The sequence below is a fragment of the Hipposideros armiger genome, unplaced genomic scaffold, assembly GCF_001890085.2.
Source record: "Hipposideros armiger isolate ML-2016 unplaced genomic scaffold, ASM189008v1 scaffold_285, whole genome shotgun sequence".
NCBI classification, from domain to species: Eukaryota; Metazoa; Chordata; class Mammalia; order Chiroptera; family Hipposideridae; genus Hipposideros; species Hipposideros armiger.
This window is the reverse complement of record NW_017731635.1, coordinates 1,484,888-1,502,807: the sequence shown is the minus strand read 5'-3', so window position 1 is coordinate 1,502,807 and position 17,920 is coordinate 1,484,888. Positions and strand designations below refer to the sequence as shown.

The 17,920-nt window shown below is 47.4% G+C and overlaps 1 protein-coding gene across 4 annotated transcripts in view; it reads right to left on the bottom strand.

Moving 5' to 3' along the window:
• Nucleotides 1–17,920, bottom strand: part of DOP1B (DOP1 leucine zipper like protein B) — a 107,609-nt gene that overhangs the window by 77,582 nt on the left and 12,107 nt on the right. For all 4 annotated transcript variants that reach the window (XM_019658631.1, XM_019658634.1, XM_019658633.1 and 1 more), the window contains exons 3-4: nucleotides 1,892–2,073; nucleotides 1,439–1,609 (exon numbers count right to left, since the gene is read on the bottom strand). In XM_019658631.1, coding sequence (XP_019514176.1) covers nucleotides 1,439–1,609; nucleotides 1,892–2,073 — 353 coding nt within the window. The remainder of the gene's footprint in view (nucleotides 1–1,438; nucleotides 1,610–1,891; nucleotides 2,074–17,920) is intronic.

Genomic DNA, 17,920 nt, shown 5'->3' with positions numbered 1-17,920 from the left:
TCAAGTGAACCCTCATTTATCAACTAAGAGAACACACAAAAACACCCCAACTACTGACACGCTTCTGGTGTGATTCACTCTTAAAGATTTTTAAAGAATGCAACGTAGTTTGGGAATTAATGTGTTCATCTGTCAGATGATGGAAAAACATTTATACACACGTGCACATGCGCACACACACATACAAATGACACATATCTGTTTGAAAAACATGAATGGGCCAGAACTTCTAGAAAGAGTTTGGGTCTAGGAGTCAACAGACAGGGTCTGGTAAAGGTCCTCTTGCTGACCCTACGTGACCTTGACCTTTCATCAACCCACAAACCTACCGAGCCTTACCATGTGCAGCCACATGGCACAGGGCTAGGCTTAAACCAGCAGGGACAGACTGTCTCCTGAGGAAGTGGATTCCAGTGACTCTCTCCATTGTAAGCGTGGATTTGCCACTGGGAATGGAAAAGCTCCCCTGCTCACTCTGTGTGAAAGCTTGAAATGGTTCAAGGGCACATTTCTGGTTAGGTCTGTCAGGTCCCAGGACAGACGCTCAGGATGCAAATGCACCCCCGCTCACTAACCACACTCCCTCAAGCCACTCTGATTATTAGGTTTCCTTGAGTTTCAGGGAGCACTCCAAGTAGACCATGGACTGGTTCCTGGATTTCACCTCGCCCCTCTACACCCTCTGGTCACAGCCGATACAACAGGCAAAGGTGGTGCGTCTGGGGATTCGGGTGTGGGGCAGATTCGAGCAGTGCGTCATGTAATCAGGTGGAGACTTTTCAAGCACAAAGGTTTCTAAACCTCCCAGTCAGGCTGCACATGGGCTCTAAACATGGATCCCACGAACAGAGGCTAATCCTGCGGCATGAGTCAGAACAGTTAATGCACTAGAAGTGAGTCTTACATTATAATTCTCCAGAAAAGGACACTATATACTCAACAGTCTGAATGGATATATACTTTCTCCCCTTCCTGGCAGTGGCTGAAAAATCTGCCTGAACTTTTATGCATGTCAGCTTCACAAATTTACAAGTGTTGCTGAAATTGATCAAAATATTCTGCTTAGCGTCACCTTTTCGAGCCCTACCCATCAAATAAAGCTGGCCTTGCTTTTCTGTTAGAAGCAGCCTAGTAGAGCGGGAAGAGGGACTTCAGAATGCGGTGTGGGGGTCAGAACCCCATCTCTGCCGCCCACTGACTGTGTGATGCCGGGAAACTGTCTCGCCTTCTGACGCTCACCTGCGAATGGAGGTACTGCCAGGAGAACAGAGCATTTTGTGACGCAGGAATGTAAGCCGTCAACCCCGCTGCTCCACCTTTCTCAGCTTCATGTATCTGCACTTCTTTCTTCGCTTCTTAGAAGGCCGTGACATACAGCACAGCCGCCTGACCCACCCGCATGGGCAGCGCAGCGCCGTCAGCGCTGGCTGACACCCACCTGTCGTAGATCTCCGAGCCCTCCTCCAGGCCGGGCAGCAGGCCGATGACGAAAGCCTGGAGACTGGGCAGCAGCAGCTTCTGCAGCGGGAGGAAGTACTTCTCGTACAGGCCGAGCAGCACGGGCCTCACTGACATGGCTGCGTTCGCCAGCAGAGGAAACAGCCCGCAGCTTTGGGGAAGAAGAGGGAGAAGGGATCAAGGAGGCACCTAACCAGGAATGCAGCTGATCGGGCAGCAGCCATCTAAACTGGGCGTGCAGATGCTTGCCTATCATGGCGGTCACAGCTCACTGTTAGTGAAAGCAGGCGGCACCAGCACTGCACTCCGACCTAAAGAGCAGTCTGGGGGGTGTGCTCCAGGAGGCGAGGCCTGCTTATCATTCACTGGCCTCGTGAGCTGACACATGGATTACTCGGGTAATAAAAGTTACACTATGGGGACGCTATCATACCTGTACAGGAACAAATCCTTGGCCAGCCATTTGGTCCCCACGATTTTAAAAACGATCTCATAGGTTTCCAGGGCTTTTAAGTGCACACCACTGGGCAGAGCAGGATGCAGGCACTGAGCTAATCTCTTGCTGATAACGAGCCGTCTTGGCAACAAGGAATACTTCAGGTTACTCTGAAGGGCCTGGAAAACATAAGGAAAAACACATGAGGAAGAGGGTGGTGATATTTACAATGGACAGTAAATCTGCCGAGGCCCGGAAGACACCAGCAGGCCCCAGGGTGGCTGTAAGAGATGAGACGTTAAGGGTCAGGAGGACACAGGGACTGCACGGCCGGGCCTGGGGGGCCACGAGCCAGGATCTAGGGAAACGGGTGCCGGGAAGCCCCCAGCAATGAGGCAGGCGACAGAAGCGAGAGCAAGGCCAGCTGCTCAGCCACACATGGCAGCCTGTCTGGGGAAGCCTCGTCTTCACAGACTACGGAGGACATAGAACGTATCAGAGGAGGCGACCTCCCGTCCCTGAGAAGACCCTGGGCTCTGCGCCATGGAAGCCACTGGATTTTTGCCCAGGGAGAGGAAGAGGTCTGAATTAGCCCATCGTTCTCCCAGCTGGCTTCACAGCCAGGTGGCTCCAAGTGGGGGCTCACCCGGAAGAGGAGGGAGGGCACACTCTAGATTGTGAGTCCTGGCATCTCCACAGGAGCAGCACAGAATGCTGTTGCCATGGAGCAGCAAGACTTCGGGGCTGGGGTCTTCAAGCAGGACATAGGCCCTGTCCATGCTAAAGCATCCCTGGGTATGTGCTGGGTATCGGGAGTGTGAGCAGACCAGTGCTGTTCTTCAAGGTACCCAGCACGGTGGCTAGGTGGGTCCTCATGACTCAGTCTTGTAACACTACATGTCTGCCATTAAAGTGGAACAATCCACACAGCCCACATAAATATTGACCCAACGCCTGCAGGGTAAAGTCCACGCTTCTTAAAAGCCACTCAAAGGCTTCCACGGCAGGACTCCTGCCCGCGCTGCCCGCCCATCTCTTAACGCTTCAAACTCTGTAACAGCACAGATCCCTCTGTGGCTCCCGCCTGCTCCTCGGTGCCCCTCTGCCTGAATGTCCTTCCTTCCTGTCCGCCGTGCTGATTTCCTCACGTGAGACTTAGCTCAGCACCCCCCTCATGAAGGCAGAATGCCTTCTTTCCCATATTGAGTTTCGCCTCCACCAGTTTCCATGTGCACTTCTGTCACCAACTTACAACACTCTTCTAATGATTATCTGCCCAAGGGCCTGACATAAGTGGCTGGCGACTGGAGGGCAGGTCTGTCTCCTTCTTCTGTTGGTTTTGCAGCACTCTGCACAGTGCCCACAACACAGCAGACTATCTGGAGAATGCACAGACACAATGCCAAGGGTGCAATGCCAAGGGCATTCTGTCTGTGTGTCAGGACTGCCTGGACCACCTGCTCTTAGGGCCTGGTCAACTTTATTTTCATAAACAAACAAAGCGATCCCGCCTCTAAAAAAAGAAACACTGACATTATGTAGGAGGTAAAGGAAAGAGAAGGAAAAGAATATTTTTCATCAGAAGCCTGTGGTCTAACCGAGCTCTCAAATTCAATAAAACTACATCTTTAAAAAAAAACCAGATGTAACTAGAAGTCATCAAGAAAGAACCTTAAAACATTATTTTATAAGAGTCTAATGTCACAAAACAAAGGGAAAGCCAACAAAATATTTCGATGTGCTTGTATAACAAACAAATAATTGAGGAGGTGACCCAAAGTACATGCTGCCACGGGAGATAAGAGCTGACAGTTGTGCACAGAGGAAATGCATGTGGGAAATGCACAGAAACAGCACATTTCATTATGGTCATTTTCAAGCATACAGAAAAGCAGGTACAATAGCAATGGGGCAGCTTCAGCAAGTGTAACTGCTGGCCAGCCCTGAAGACACAGCTTTTAGAAAACAGTGTAGTTGACGCTCTGCCTCACCAATGTGGTCATGGGATTCAGGAGCAGGAGAGCAAAACTCAGTTATTTTTGTCAGGACACAGCTTTCGCTTCTTGTCACGACCAAACCTCACTTTTGCTCAGTGCATTCCAAGGACCTCTGCTATTTGAGGAGCAAACGATGTGACGTGCCCCTATGGTAGTCACCCGGGATGCAGTGTTTGGTTCCTTCCGGCTGCGTAGCAGGATCTCCCTTCTCTGCCTTCTGAACCCAAACGTGACAACTGGACTCACCCTGGCCAGTAAGGTGGGTGGAACGAATGATTCGTCACTGCTGGCACAGGCTTTAGAAGCCAACTCAAACCTCATCAGGTTCGCTTTTCCTGCCTCTAAGATCATGCAAACATGGGTTGAGATGAAGCCCATCACAGCCTGGCTCCCTGAGAAATTACGGACAGCAAACACCACTTGCTGACCCAGTGAGGCAGATCTCAACCATGCTGTGCAATCCCTGAGACCAGGGACGGTTGTTACCAGGGCTTAGCCCTCCCTATTCTGACTGATAACACACCTCTTCTTTAAATGCGATTACTTGAACCACAACCATTCATTTCAAATGAATGATCTGGTTGCTGTTTCTTTCTCATTTAAGTTTGTCATCCCACTTAATTTAATATGAAAAAAATATAGAAAAAGAACCAACCAAGAACTGAGGCTGTGACCAGTACAGGTGACATGAATTGTTTACTGTATGCCACTCAAGTTAAGCCACATAAACATGGCATGTCTGAGACAGGGAGTCAGTGCCTGTTGAGGGAAAGGTACCCAGCGATGAAAGAAGCTGTCTGATTTGAAAACGCAGCAAGAACAAAGGATATAAACAGACAGTGCTTAGAAAAATGAGAAGATGCTCACTCACCCTTCCTGATAAGAAAAATGCAAATTAAACTACCATGAAATGCCATTTTTTTTCACCCATCAGATTGGCAGGTTAGGTCAAAGCACACAGGTGTAGAGCAGAGCCACTTAGAGGTCATGAATCAAGTCCGTCAAACCCAGAGTCAGGATCTGGCCAGACAGAACCTGGGAGCCTGCTCCCTGGAGCAGTTATGACACTGAACCCCTCTATCATTTTCATCACTAACAATGGGGATGAAAGAGTGCCTAGGTCATAGTGACCGTGGTAACACGCTTCCCACAGGGCCTGGCGCTTACCATGTGCTTCAAAACGGAGGCGAAACAAACAAACAAGACTTGAGGCTACTGTGCCTCCTGGTCTAAACTAAGTGCGTGAGCTTGGGGGTCAGTGTCTCCAGCTCTGGCTCCACCATGTGCTCGTTGCAAGCATCGAATGAGAGGCCACATGTGAGGGATTGAGCACTGAGCCCAGAATGCAGTAAGCAATCAACAAACATGACTTCCTATCATAACGACAGACTGAAAATTAAGCACAAGATTTAGAGATCAAGACAAAATGCTTTGCATTTTTAAGGGAACTGATTGAAACCCAGTCGTTTACTAATAATGTCCTGTATTGTCACAAAAACAAACAAGGACACTGGATAGATGTGCTAATAAGAAACACTGCAAAATACATGGTATTAGGAAGGGAAGGCTCCAACTGTTGTATATTTGGAGGTGAATCAACTGTAGACCCCAAACCTAGTGAAAATTTCAAGAAACACTGAAAAGTCAAGGAGGAAATCTGCATATCATAAGAGGTGGGGTTGGGCTGTCCAAGTGGCTCAGTTGGTTAAGAGCTTGCTCAAGAGTGCGAGCTCTGAGCAACAGGGTCGCTGGTTCGATTCCCACATGGCAGTGAGCTGCACCCACGCTGAGCTGCCAACAGGTGGCAGTATGGCTCAGCTGGTGACAGCACGTGCTCCTAACAAGGTTGCCTGTTCCAGATGGTGGGCTACGCCTGCCCGCAACTAAAGAATGAACTCGGCACCTTGAGCTGAGCTGCCACCTGTATGGCTCAGTGGATAAAGCATGCGCTTTTAACAACGAGGCTGCTGGTTCTACTCCCATGTGGGATGGTGGCTACGCCCACCTGCAACTAACTGAACATAGCACCTTGAGCTGAGTGGCGCAACTGGACTTGAAGCTGAGCTTGCTGCACCCTCCACAACTAGGATTGAAGGACAACAACTTGGCTGTTCCCCTTCCCCAATCCCTAATAAAAATCTTTTTCTTTAAAGATTTTTTTTATCAGGGAATTGGGGGAGGGAACAGCGCTGGGGAATCGGGGGAAGGGGAACAGACAAGTTGCTGTCGTTTTGTTCTTCAGTCTAGTTGTGGAGGACGTTGCTTCACTGGCCCAAGTTGGCACCATCATTGCACTCTTCCCGGGCGAGGCAGATCAGTAGCTGGCTTCTGGATAGCAGCTCACGCTGGCTGCTGGCTACACACGGTAGCCCATGGCAACCCACTGCAGCAGGGGCTGCAGCCTATGCAGTCGCCGGCGACTCACGGCAGCCCAGTTCCAGGTTGAGCTGTTGTTCAGCATCTTAGCTGTAGAGGGCAGTGTCACTGGCCCTCATATGTGGGATCCGAACCGGGGCCCTCTGGCGTCCCAAACCAGCTCTTAACCAATGCGCCACTCAGCCAGCCCCATAAAAATCTTTAAAAATAAAAAAATAAATAAATAAAAATAAGAGGTGGGGTTGGAGAACCTGAAATTTCCTTTTAAGAAGACAAAGGAAAAGATAAATAGTAATTAATATTTAAGATTAAAGAGGGAAAGTATTGTTTCTTAAATGATATTTAACAAAAATTTCTAAAGAAGCATTTTCCAAATTAGAACACTGGAGACGAGAATCACCAGGAGAAAATGCTTTCCATGCAGGGGATTCAAGCACTTCTGGAAACAAAGGATCCCCCTAGACTGACACCTCCCCCTACAATGCAGCAGGAAATGGGGTTGTTGGCCCTATTTAAAAACACATACTAAGTAGTGTCTCAAGAACATGCCTCAGGGCTGCCCGAGTGGCACGTTGGTTAAGAGTTGGCTTGGGATGCCAGCTCTTGAGCAGTGGGGCCCAGGTTTGGATCCCACATGAGGGCCAGTGGCGCTGCGCCCTCTATAGCTAAGATGGCGAACAACAGCTCGACCTGGAGCTGGGCTGCCGTTGAGTCGCTGGCGACAGTGTAGGCTGCAGCCCCTGCTGCAGTGGGCTGCCGTGAGCTACTGTGAGTGGCTGTCCAATGGCTGGCGAGCGACTGCCTCACCCAGGAAGAGTGCAATGATAATACCAACATGGGCCAGTGAAGCGATGTCCTCCACAACTATACTAAAGAACAAAAAGGACAGCAACTTGTCTGTTCCTCTTCCCTGATTCCCCAATGCTGTTCCCCTCCCCCAATTCCCCAATAAAATCTTAAAAAAAAAAGAACATGCCCCAGGGGAACATAGCCCACCTCTGGATGCCCTAAGGCCACGAGCTCTTTTCACCATCACCCCTGCCCTTTGCAGAAGCTCAGGGGGGCAGTAGTGAGGAAGACCCAGTTGCCTCTGGTCAGTGCTAAAGGCCACCATGAAGGTCCCCATGCTGGCTCGCTGAAATTCTGCCTTTATGAGCCTTTCCTTTAGTCTGACTGAGGACTAACACATGGTTACAAGGCAGACATATCCCTCTTTTAGGGCAAACTTCAAAGAGAATGAGCCTTATCTAATGATTCATTCCTCCCTCCAGCTGCCAGAAACTCAGAGCTCAGCCAAGTGGCTTTCTTCAGAAACCTCTCGACCTGTAAGCTGTCAGCCAACTTGCACCTCTGACAGGAACACAGTGCTTGGCCAATGTGGCCAGCCCACTTCCAGGCGCCCAAAGACACTTCTCAGTAAGAAGCTGAGGGGTTCTGCTGCCTCCTTTCAGACAGGTGGGATCAAGCGTGATGCTCACAGCTGCCACTGCCTTTGAAAAAGAAAATATTCTATTCAGAGCAGCCCTAGCCCAAGAGGTTTCAAAACTGAGTGCTGTGAGCTGCAGGCGGGCACGTGAATTGGGGCGGCTGCCATGCAAACAGTATGGCGGCTCCTCAAAAATTTAGACATTTGACTCAGAGACACAGAGGAAGAACTGAGGGTTGTTAGTTGGGAGGGGGTGGGGATGAAGGAGAGGGGAAGGGATGAGACAATACAAACTGGTAATTGTAATATGGCCTCAGGGATAGAAAAAGATAGTCCNGCAATGATGGTGCCAACTTGGGCCAGTGAAGCAACGTCCTCCACAACTAAACTGAAGAGCAAAAGGACAGCAACTTGTCTGTTCCCCTTCCCCAATTCCCCAGCGCTGTTCCCATCCCCCAATTCCCCAATAAAAATCTTTAAAAAAACAAAAACAAAAACAAAAAATAAACTACTGCTTTAGATGAAGCATAGCTTTCTAGCTTTGTCCACCGACAGATGTGTTGTACTGATGATGGTTATTTTATTCTGCAAGCTTGTCTGCTCTTACAAATGACCACAGTGGGCCTTAGGCATTTTTCTTTCAGCCTTCTGTTGAAATGTTCAAGTATTTCCAGTTGGAAATAGAGCCTAGTTTTCCATTAACTTTCAGGGCATTAGTGATTGGCTTACTCTGAGTCCATGGAACAATCAAGTTCTTCCTGAAGTTCACCAGCTTCGTTCACTCTCTCAGATTCTTTGGTAATCCTTTCAGGCAACTTTGATGACCCCCTGCTTCTACCTCTCTAGAAGGGTCTCTCTGAATGTCCTCATTAGTAATAAAACTAGCATGTTTAAAAAGCAGGAAGGCCAATTTGCAGTATTCAGACTCCATACTTGTTACCCACGATCATTCTAGACAGTACTAATCAATCAGGCACCAGATTCTCCTGAGCCAAGACAAAGGCCTCCACATTCTTCTCATGCAGACTCCAGGTGGTCACTACCAACCAATTAGAATTGGCACTGAAAATGAAGCTGTCAGTCTTAAACTCACAGTACAAATGGTTGTAATAATATCCATCAAGGGAAGAGGAGGGGCATCATCCTTACTAGCTCAGATCAGATCCTATTCTTACACCATCCTTATAAGGGGGCCCTCATGCCTTGTGATAGCTTGAGTTAAGACGTGATATAACTACTGACTGTTTCCCACCACCCAGGTCATTCACTAACCTTGTAGTAACAATGGGCCTCCTTTTACTTGATTGAACCTTTTAGACTCCATTTATAGTGTAATGGGGCTTTACTCTGTGTTAAACTATGGTTTGCCTGTTGTCTTGGGCTTAATGTGTCGTTCCCCACCCCCCCACACACACCCTCCCAATTCTCATGTTGAATCCCTAACTCCCAAGTGATGGTATTTGGAGATGGCCTTTGGGGGCTAACCAGGTTTAGATGAGGTCGTGAGGGCAGAGCCCCATGATGAGATTAGTGCCCTTCTAAGAAGAGGAAAAGAGAGAGCTCTGTCTGTGTGCGCATGCACCAAGGAAAGGTCATGTGAGCACACTGGGAGAGGGAGCAGTCTGCAACTCAGGAAGGGGGCTCTCACCCCACATAGGATCTGCTGGCATCTTAATTTGTACTTTCAGACTTCAGAACTGTGAGAAACAAATGTTTGTTGCTTAAGCCACCCAGTCTACGGTATTTTGCTATAGCTGCTTGAGCTAAGATATTTATATCCACTTTTTTGAGAATGGGATAAGGCCTTCAGAAGAAAATTAGAATTTAACAAATTTAGGGCTGAAAGAGCTTTTATCCACCCTTTTTCGTTCTTTTCCTTTCTACGCATCCCTTTCTAGTCTTATTTTCTTTAACAGAAGAGTCAAGATTAAATTCCCAATTCTTATATATTAATGTTAAGTGAAAAGGAGACATTTTTTATTCATAATACATTCAGCACAAGGAAAAACTATGAAATTTAGAAGTCACACCAACATGCAAGCAGTTGCCTTCTTAGGCTGGTGGGATTAGAGTTGATTTCCTTCGCCTCTAGTTTCTACATTTTAAAAATATAATGTGGGTACATTATTTTATAATGAAAAATTTGATGATTCATATTTTGAAATGTCAAATGATTAAATTAATAAAATTAGTATTTAAAAGAAAAAAAAAATTTAGACATTTGATTTGTTTACCCAATTACCATGTGATCCAGCAACTCCACTTCTGGGTACACATCCAAAAGAACTGAAAGCAGGGACTCAAACACATTATTCGCAGCCATAGTCATTGCAGCATTATTCACAACAGCTGAAAAGGTAGAAACCACCCAAGTGTCCACCGAAGGATGAACGGATAAACAAAATGTGGTACATCCATACAATAGTACATTACTCAGCCTTAAAAAGGAAGGAAATTCTGACACATGGTACAACATGGGTGAACCTTGGAGACATTATTCTAAGTGAAAAAAAGCCAGTCACAAAAGGACAGATACTGTATGATTCCATGTATATGAGGTCCCTAGTGTAATCAAATTCATGGAGACAAAAAGTAGATTGGTGGGTCCCAGGGCTAGGGGAAGGGCACATGGGGAATGTTTAATGGGTATGGAGTTTCAATTTGGGAAGATAAAAAGAGTTCTGGAGATGGATGCTAGTGATGGTTGCACAACGATGTGAATACACTGAATGCCATTGAACTATACATTTAAAAATGGTTAAGATGGTAAATTTTGTTATGTATATTTTACCGCTGCCAAAAAAGAAAAAAGAAATGAATGCTGTGTTTCATGCAACTGTTCCTGTTAGCTGCAAGAACCATGAAGTCCTGAGTGATGTTTGCACGCTGGACTGAACTAAAAAGTCTTTCCTGACCAGAGAAAATGGGACTCCTTTAACAAATTCTGACAGGACCCAGGGACTCAGTCCAGCCTCTGCTGAGTGTGAGTTTTAACCCTTTATTAGCAAAGTAGCCACCTCGACCGGGTCCCACCTTCCAGCGCTTGAAAACTGGTTTCCTCTTCAACCCCCTCCCCATAACCATTCAAGAGCACCCAGAGCTCAGGGGGTGCCCACCCAACACTGCCTGTCTCTTTCCAGCCTCTGTCCCAGCATTCTGTTTTGGAAGGACCCGTCTCCTGCACAAAAAGTTCAGTGAATATTTCCAGAGAAGTTTTGTTGTTTGGGTTGTGTTTTTCAGGAAACTAGAAACCCAAAATGACTGGCTAGTTATCTTAATATATGTGGTTTAATCACTGCATAAAAATGACGTAGACTAAAAAAAATTTTTAAAGATAAGAGATGTTCCTCTCAGGGAAGCAGATGAATTGGGAAGGAAAAAAGGGCCATGTTTTCAAAATCTCTTTTTGAAGGACTGAACAGAAAGGAGAAACTATAATTAAACAGGAAATTAAACTACCTTATTTATTTCACTCAGGCACGATAAAAGCATTCCTCGAGCTATAATTAAAATATAATTACAATATTTTTAACCTCATTGTAGTCACGGGCTCAGCAGGTTGACCTTAAAACAAAATAATAAAATACAAAATATAAGTTTGAAAAAAAAGAAAGGTTCAAACTACATCCGAGTTCCATTAATTGAGACCAGGAAGTGTCTTACTCTGCTCACTTTGTTTTACTTTGACATTCCATCCGACAGTCTGATATTCTCCAGGATGCTCGGCATGATTTAGAATGGTTCTATGTAAGAGACATGATTAAAAATTCCAAAAGGGTAGACCATGGACTCAAAAAGTAATTTAATACACTTAAAATGATTCAATAAATGATTCAAAAAGCTGATGCAATACATTCTATGTATATTTTACCCAAAATGGTTAAGATGATGAATTTTGTTATGTGTATTTTATCACAATATGGGTGGGGAGAGTTGCATTTGAATTTTAAAATGTTTTAGCCTATGAAATAAAATTGTACACATTTCTTTAAAAGCCCTAAGAGAGACAGCCCCCACCTGTTCCTGCGGAGGGACAATGCTTCAGACGCCAGATGCTCATCTATATAGAAACGTCAGCCAACTTAAAAGCATGTTTCTCATCAAGCAAATGGTAAAATACCCACATGCCTTCTTCCTGGAAGTTGGTCAGCTTTACAAGGATGTTCGTTTCATGCCACAAAAACGCAGTTGTACAGTGAGTAAGACTGGCTGGGGGCACAAGCTTGGACACTCATTATTTGTCAAGGGACAACAACAGAGCCCTTCCAGACAGAATGAAAACAGGCCAGACACTGAGTAATAACAGGATGGGCCCGGACTTCCCCCATTAAAGCAGGCCAAGTAACAATGGCGAGTGTCCTGCCTTACCTGACACAGCAGTGGCCTGGCCACCTTGCCAGTTTGAGGGGGGGGGCGGGCGAGGTAGGGGATGGCAAGAGACAGCCGGAGAAACAGGCACAATATCAAGGCTCCCAGAGCCACTGCAGGGGGTTGGGACTTCACAGGTGGCCCGTGAGGTCAGCTTCTGTTTAACTGGGTGACTGACACCCAGTCAAGTCCTCTGTAAACAAGGAGCTTCCTTCTCATAAAGGTCACCAACTGAAACGTCGCTGTCTGGCATTCGGACGGGTCTGCTGAACGCTAAAAGCAAACCCACCCGGCAGTGCTCCCATCAGTCACCTCTCAACACGGTCACATCCATGCCCCACGTCCCAGCGTGCAGTCAAGTCACAGGCGGGGTGCGCTGGTGAACTGGCACCAGTTAGAGACGCATTAGAATACATTTTTTTTTCTTTGAAACATTTCTTGAAATTAGTTTATTTCTTTTGAATCAGTTTTACCTTATTGTCATGGTGAATATTAACTTACACTGTCTGGGCAAACACCACGCCGCGTGGGTGCGAGTACAGCCACAGGCTGAGTGTGGACACACACCTGGGGAGACCTCACAGAGCACGGACGGAAAGGTTAAGGCAGCCAGCTATGCCAGGCCGGGCCTCAGGCGGGCACTGCGGTGCCCCACTTGCGGCTGCTACCGACTAAACGTCTGTGGGGAGAAGAACCCTGCTGAACTGAAGGAAGCACTGGGCTTGGCAGCTTCGAGTCTAACCGGCTGGCTCTGCTGGGGCGGGAACGCTGTGCCTGTGTCACTCACGAGAAGGCGCTCAGAAAGGCACAGGCAGGGGGACAGGCCGAGTCGGCCGGACTGGGTCTGAGTCAGGGACCCGCCTCTCACCAGTTGTCCAGTCTGTCACAACTGACTCGACCAGGCCGACGTGCTGTCTTCTCACAAAGAAAATGTGCCGTCACCTGCTCATGGGCTGGTCGTGTGGCTTAGACTCAAACAAGGAGGTGGCTCACTCGCGGCTTCACCCCGTTTCCACTTCCCCAGCGTGTCAGGGTTAGTCCTGAACGCACACGCACGCACCCACACGACATGAGCACCAGGGTCCCGCCCCACGTCTCCGTTAAAATGCCCCGGGAACCTCCGTGCTGCCTCGCAGGGGGCAAGCTCTAGCACACGTTCAAGTACTGCTCTTCATTCTGTCCTTTCTGAATCTATTACAACACTTAGATCACAGAACCCGCTCACTCTCACCACTCACCCCTCTTCCTGGTCCCCACACAGAAACTCGAGATGCCTAGCTGGCACGCTTGCCATGTTTCCGAACTTACATTTTCTTCTTTCCGGCTGCGGCGCACCTGCTCGGCACTCCCTGACCTCCACTCCCCTCGGCCCCCGTGTGGGCTCTGCAGTGGGCCTGGCTGAGCCCAGTATTTCAATACCGTCCGCAGAGCTGGGGGCCTCAAGCAAGTCTGAGCTTCAGTGTATTCATCATTAAAAAGAGTTAAATGGCAACGACTTTGAAGGATTACAGATTTGAAAAACAGTCGGTGACAAGCATGTAACAAGGGCTGAAAAAAGGGAATCACTCTTGTTTGGGGGGCTACGGGCCAAATGGCTCTGAAACGATGGAAAATGGTGGGAGGGGGTCAAGGCAACTAAGTGCTGCGGTGAAACACGTGACGCGAATGTGGGCAAACACACCGCTCAGGGCAGAGTCTAAACCTGACACACACGATGCAGACAATACTGAAATACTTAGGAATTTATAACCACAAACCAGATGATCCAATAAAAGTAATCGTACCATGAAGACACTAAATAATGCAGTACATGGAAATATGTTTTTTCTGCTTTTGCTTCCACAAATTTTAATCCACAAATGATATATTTAACAAACCAACCAACCCAAAGCCTATTATACAGAAATCAACTTGTTAAAGTCAGAGCCAGAAGAGAAGAAAGGTCTTGGGGACAGAGTCACATCACAAATCCCAAACAGGCATCAGACCCCAACATTACTCTCATAGAACTCAATGCTCTTCGAAACTCACACCCAGAAGAACAGAGCTGGCTGCTCAGATGAGCGTGAGTTCTGTCTTCTTGCACACAGCAGCCTTCTCCGGAGAGCTCTTGGGTCCTCAGTGCTAGTGCAGAATGGGTCCAGGGTGGCTGCTCAGAGTTTGGGGGCGTCCTCCCTGAGCCTCCCATGGGGAGTGTGTAAGCAGCTCATGCGGCAACAGCCCCCATATAATCCAGGATGGGACGGAATTCAGTGTCAAGTCAGAGGCAAGAACACACTCCTGGCGTGCAATGCCTGTTCAATCAGACCCGAATCCGACCGTGGTTCTCCCTCTGTGCTCTGCCTCCCTCTGTGCTCTGCCTTTGCTCCTGTCCCCGAGACACGCTATCTGCACAGGAGCAGGTGACAGTTACAGACTGAGGTCTCGGTGGTGGGCAAGGAAGGGGCTGCTAACAATGCACAGAAGAACAGTGACCAAGGAAAAAGCCTGGCTCTCTGCAGATCAGTTCAAGCCCAAAGCTGGCTCTTCTCTCCAAAACCCAGCAGCTAGAAAACTGCTGGGGACACTGAGAACCAAGCGGCAGAAAGCTGGTGCTGGGAGAGCACAGCCTCAGAAATACAATGGAGGCTCTGTACTTAGGATGAAACCTGTGCAGATGGGGGGGCGGAAAACCCTCCGCAGTTTCCCTATAAGAACCTGATACCAGCCAGGACCCCGCCAATGCAGACGGCGAGGGTGCACATTGGCACAGGACATGCTGCATCTTTTACGGACACACGAACACCTTTACTGTCAGAAACAAGTGTGCCCGCATCAGCCCTCAGGGGAAACGGGCTCTGATGGGTGAAGCGAGGCCCAGGGTGCCGGCTCAGTTACGAGGCTTTTGGCTGTAGAGAACAGGCTATCCAACTACACAAGTCTAAATGAAGTCTACAGCAACAGAACAACAGAAGTCTACAGCAGTGGCTTTCAAACTGGAGAACCCTCAGGGAATACCTGGCAAGGACAGATGTTTCTGGCTGTTACAATGGGGAGGCGGTGCTACTGGCATCCAGTGGACAGAGGCCGAGATGCTGATAAACATCCTACAGTGCACAGGACAGCCCCCCCGCCCCATCACAGAAGGTCAGCAGTGCAGAGGCCCAGAAACCCTGCTCTAGAGGAGCGAATGTTTGGTTAATGCAAGGGCTCAGTGACACCCTGAAAGGACTCAAGCTTTCTCGGGCTTACTTGCTACCAGCGGTGAGCTGACTTATCCTTAGCCCTTCCTCTCATGGCCTCAGATGTTTGCCACACATTCAGGCACTAAATTCTCAACAACTACAAAGAGGAGCAAAAAAAAAAAAAAAAGTCCAGTGTTTGTTCCTTTCCTGTCTCTCGGTATTAGAGGAAATCCTTTCCAGAAGCCGAGAGGCCATACCTCATGGGTTAGGGAAGGTCACGTGCCCATGTCTAAGTTAATCCCTGCCAAGAAAAATAGAATTAAAAGGACTTAGTCCTCCAGCAATAACATTTACAGCTGGGGCTGGGCCTTGGGTTACCACCCTACAGCACATTGTCACCCGGTCCCTCGACATCACTAGGTTCTGGTGATAAGAAGGAAGAGGGGAATGGCTGTGGGGTGGGCAACCAGCACGTCTGCCCCAAACTGAAAAGTGCTAGGCCTGAACGTGAACCCAGGTGCTCCGCTTCCAAGCTCAGCGTTCCTCCACTCCTCACTGAAATCAGCATACCTTCCAACATATCTACCTCGAGGGCATATCTCAGGTGTTGGAAGAATCTAGCTTAAGTACAATAATCACCAAAAGCACATGAGCAAAACGTAAGGTAGAGCTGTGTTGCTTGGAAAAAAGCAATTCAGCACTTTACAAATGGACCAGGTTAATGAAAGACATCCATTTCTTGCTATATAAAGATAAGAAGTTATTAAGGTTAGTAAATAAGCAATGAACTGATTCTTGATGAGATGAGTGACTGGATGGAGCCTGCAGGGTTGAGATAATGGCGAAACAAAAGGGGCACGCTCATTAAAATTAGTGTGTGCCGGGTGGGGGCAGGGACAGGGGTGGTCCACCCGAATCACACTCCTTCCTGTGGTAAGGTTTGTTGCCAGGCATGGCTGCTTGCCCAGGGTGTATTTTTCTTCACTGAAGATATGAATGGAAGTAACATGTGCCATTAAATTCTGCTCATGCTTGCCCCTTGCTGTGGCACAGAATGGCAGTGAGTGGGGCAACCTGGAAAGCCAGGAGTTACAGACAGGGAAGTCCTGGCTTGAGTCTGCGGAACGACCGTAGGGAAGAGAGCCGCCCAATCTGCAATGATGAACTGATACGGGAGTGAGACATGAGCTTCCATCTTATCGGTGGCGCTGAATTTTGGGACTTCTTTGGGACAGCAGCTAAAACTACTGCCACTAATACACTGATAATATCATCGTCGCTTAACACTATTCCAAAAAAAGCTGGCAAAATAATAGAGAAAAACACAAACTCAGTATCGCTTGATGGTATCCCTGTCTACCTAAAGAACTCAAAACAATCAGCTGAGAAAACTTATAAAATTCACTAAGATGGTCAGTTTCCAAATTCCCTAAGTTGATGGTTTCCTATGTCAACAACCAGTTAAAACATATAGTGGAAAATAATCCCTTTCCGAACAACACAAATACAGGTATAAAATATTTAACATATTTAAGGAAGAGAAAGGACTTATATTAAGAACGATTAAATTTTTAGGGACATATGCTTTTTAATCAATGAAGAGAACTAGAGGGCCCAACTGTGTGGAGATGCAACTTCTTCCCCAAATAGTTCCTAATTGTTACCTCATGCCAATCAACCCCAAAAGAGTTTTTAACTTGACAAACGATTGTAAAGTTCATCTGGAAGAAAACCACCTGGGAATGGTAGAAAAATTCTGAAACAGAAGGGTGGTTAGGCTAGTGTGGAGCACCTGGCCCGGCCAGGTAAAGACATTAGGAAGTACAGCACTTTACACACTGCGGCTGCGGCACCAACCCAGACAGATTAGTGGATCAAAATCCAGGCCACTCAGACTCACGTGACCAAAGGCTTAACCCTATGGCCAAAGACACAGGAACTCCACCGCTGACCATGTAACCTGACGAAAATGTCCATGTACAGAAAGATGTTCACAAGAGCTGCATTTAGAATGATGAGAAACTGAAAGTAAACCGAACTGGCAATAAAGGGCTTCGAGATCGTGTCCATTCCTACCTACACACACACACCCGCCACAGATACACACCACACACACCACAGACACACACACACCACACACACACAAATACCCCACTCCCACACCACACACACACACACACACACACACACACACACACAGACACAAATGCACACACACACACACACACACACACCCCACACACTATATATAAGCTGTGCAACCTGCCTTTTTCGCCCCCTTTTATCATAGGCATATTTTCACATTAGTAACTGCAAGTCTATTTCACTTGGATGACTGCATATGTGATATGTCACTGTCCTGTTGTATGTGATAGCATGTCACTGCTGTTGTATTATGACTGTATATGTCATTGTCACTGTACTACTGTATAATGTTATGACTTGCTCCGCTGCCACTTCCCTGTTGAAGGGGTCACGTCCGAGTTTTTGCTGTTACATACAATAAAGCAGTGAGCGTTTTTATAGTCATTTTTGTGTTGTATTTCTAGAGGATTAAAACCAATGTGCAATCATCCTTACTAATTCTCTACTCATTAGTCATTTGGGAACAGCCAAAGCCACAAGGAGCTATTACTACACTCCCAGTGGCTGAAATGAAAAGACTGCCCACACCAAGGGCTGGCGAGGCTGTGGA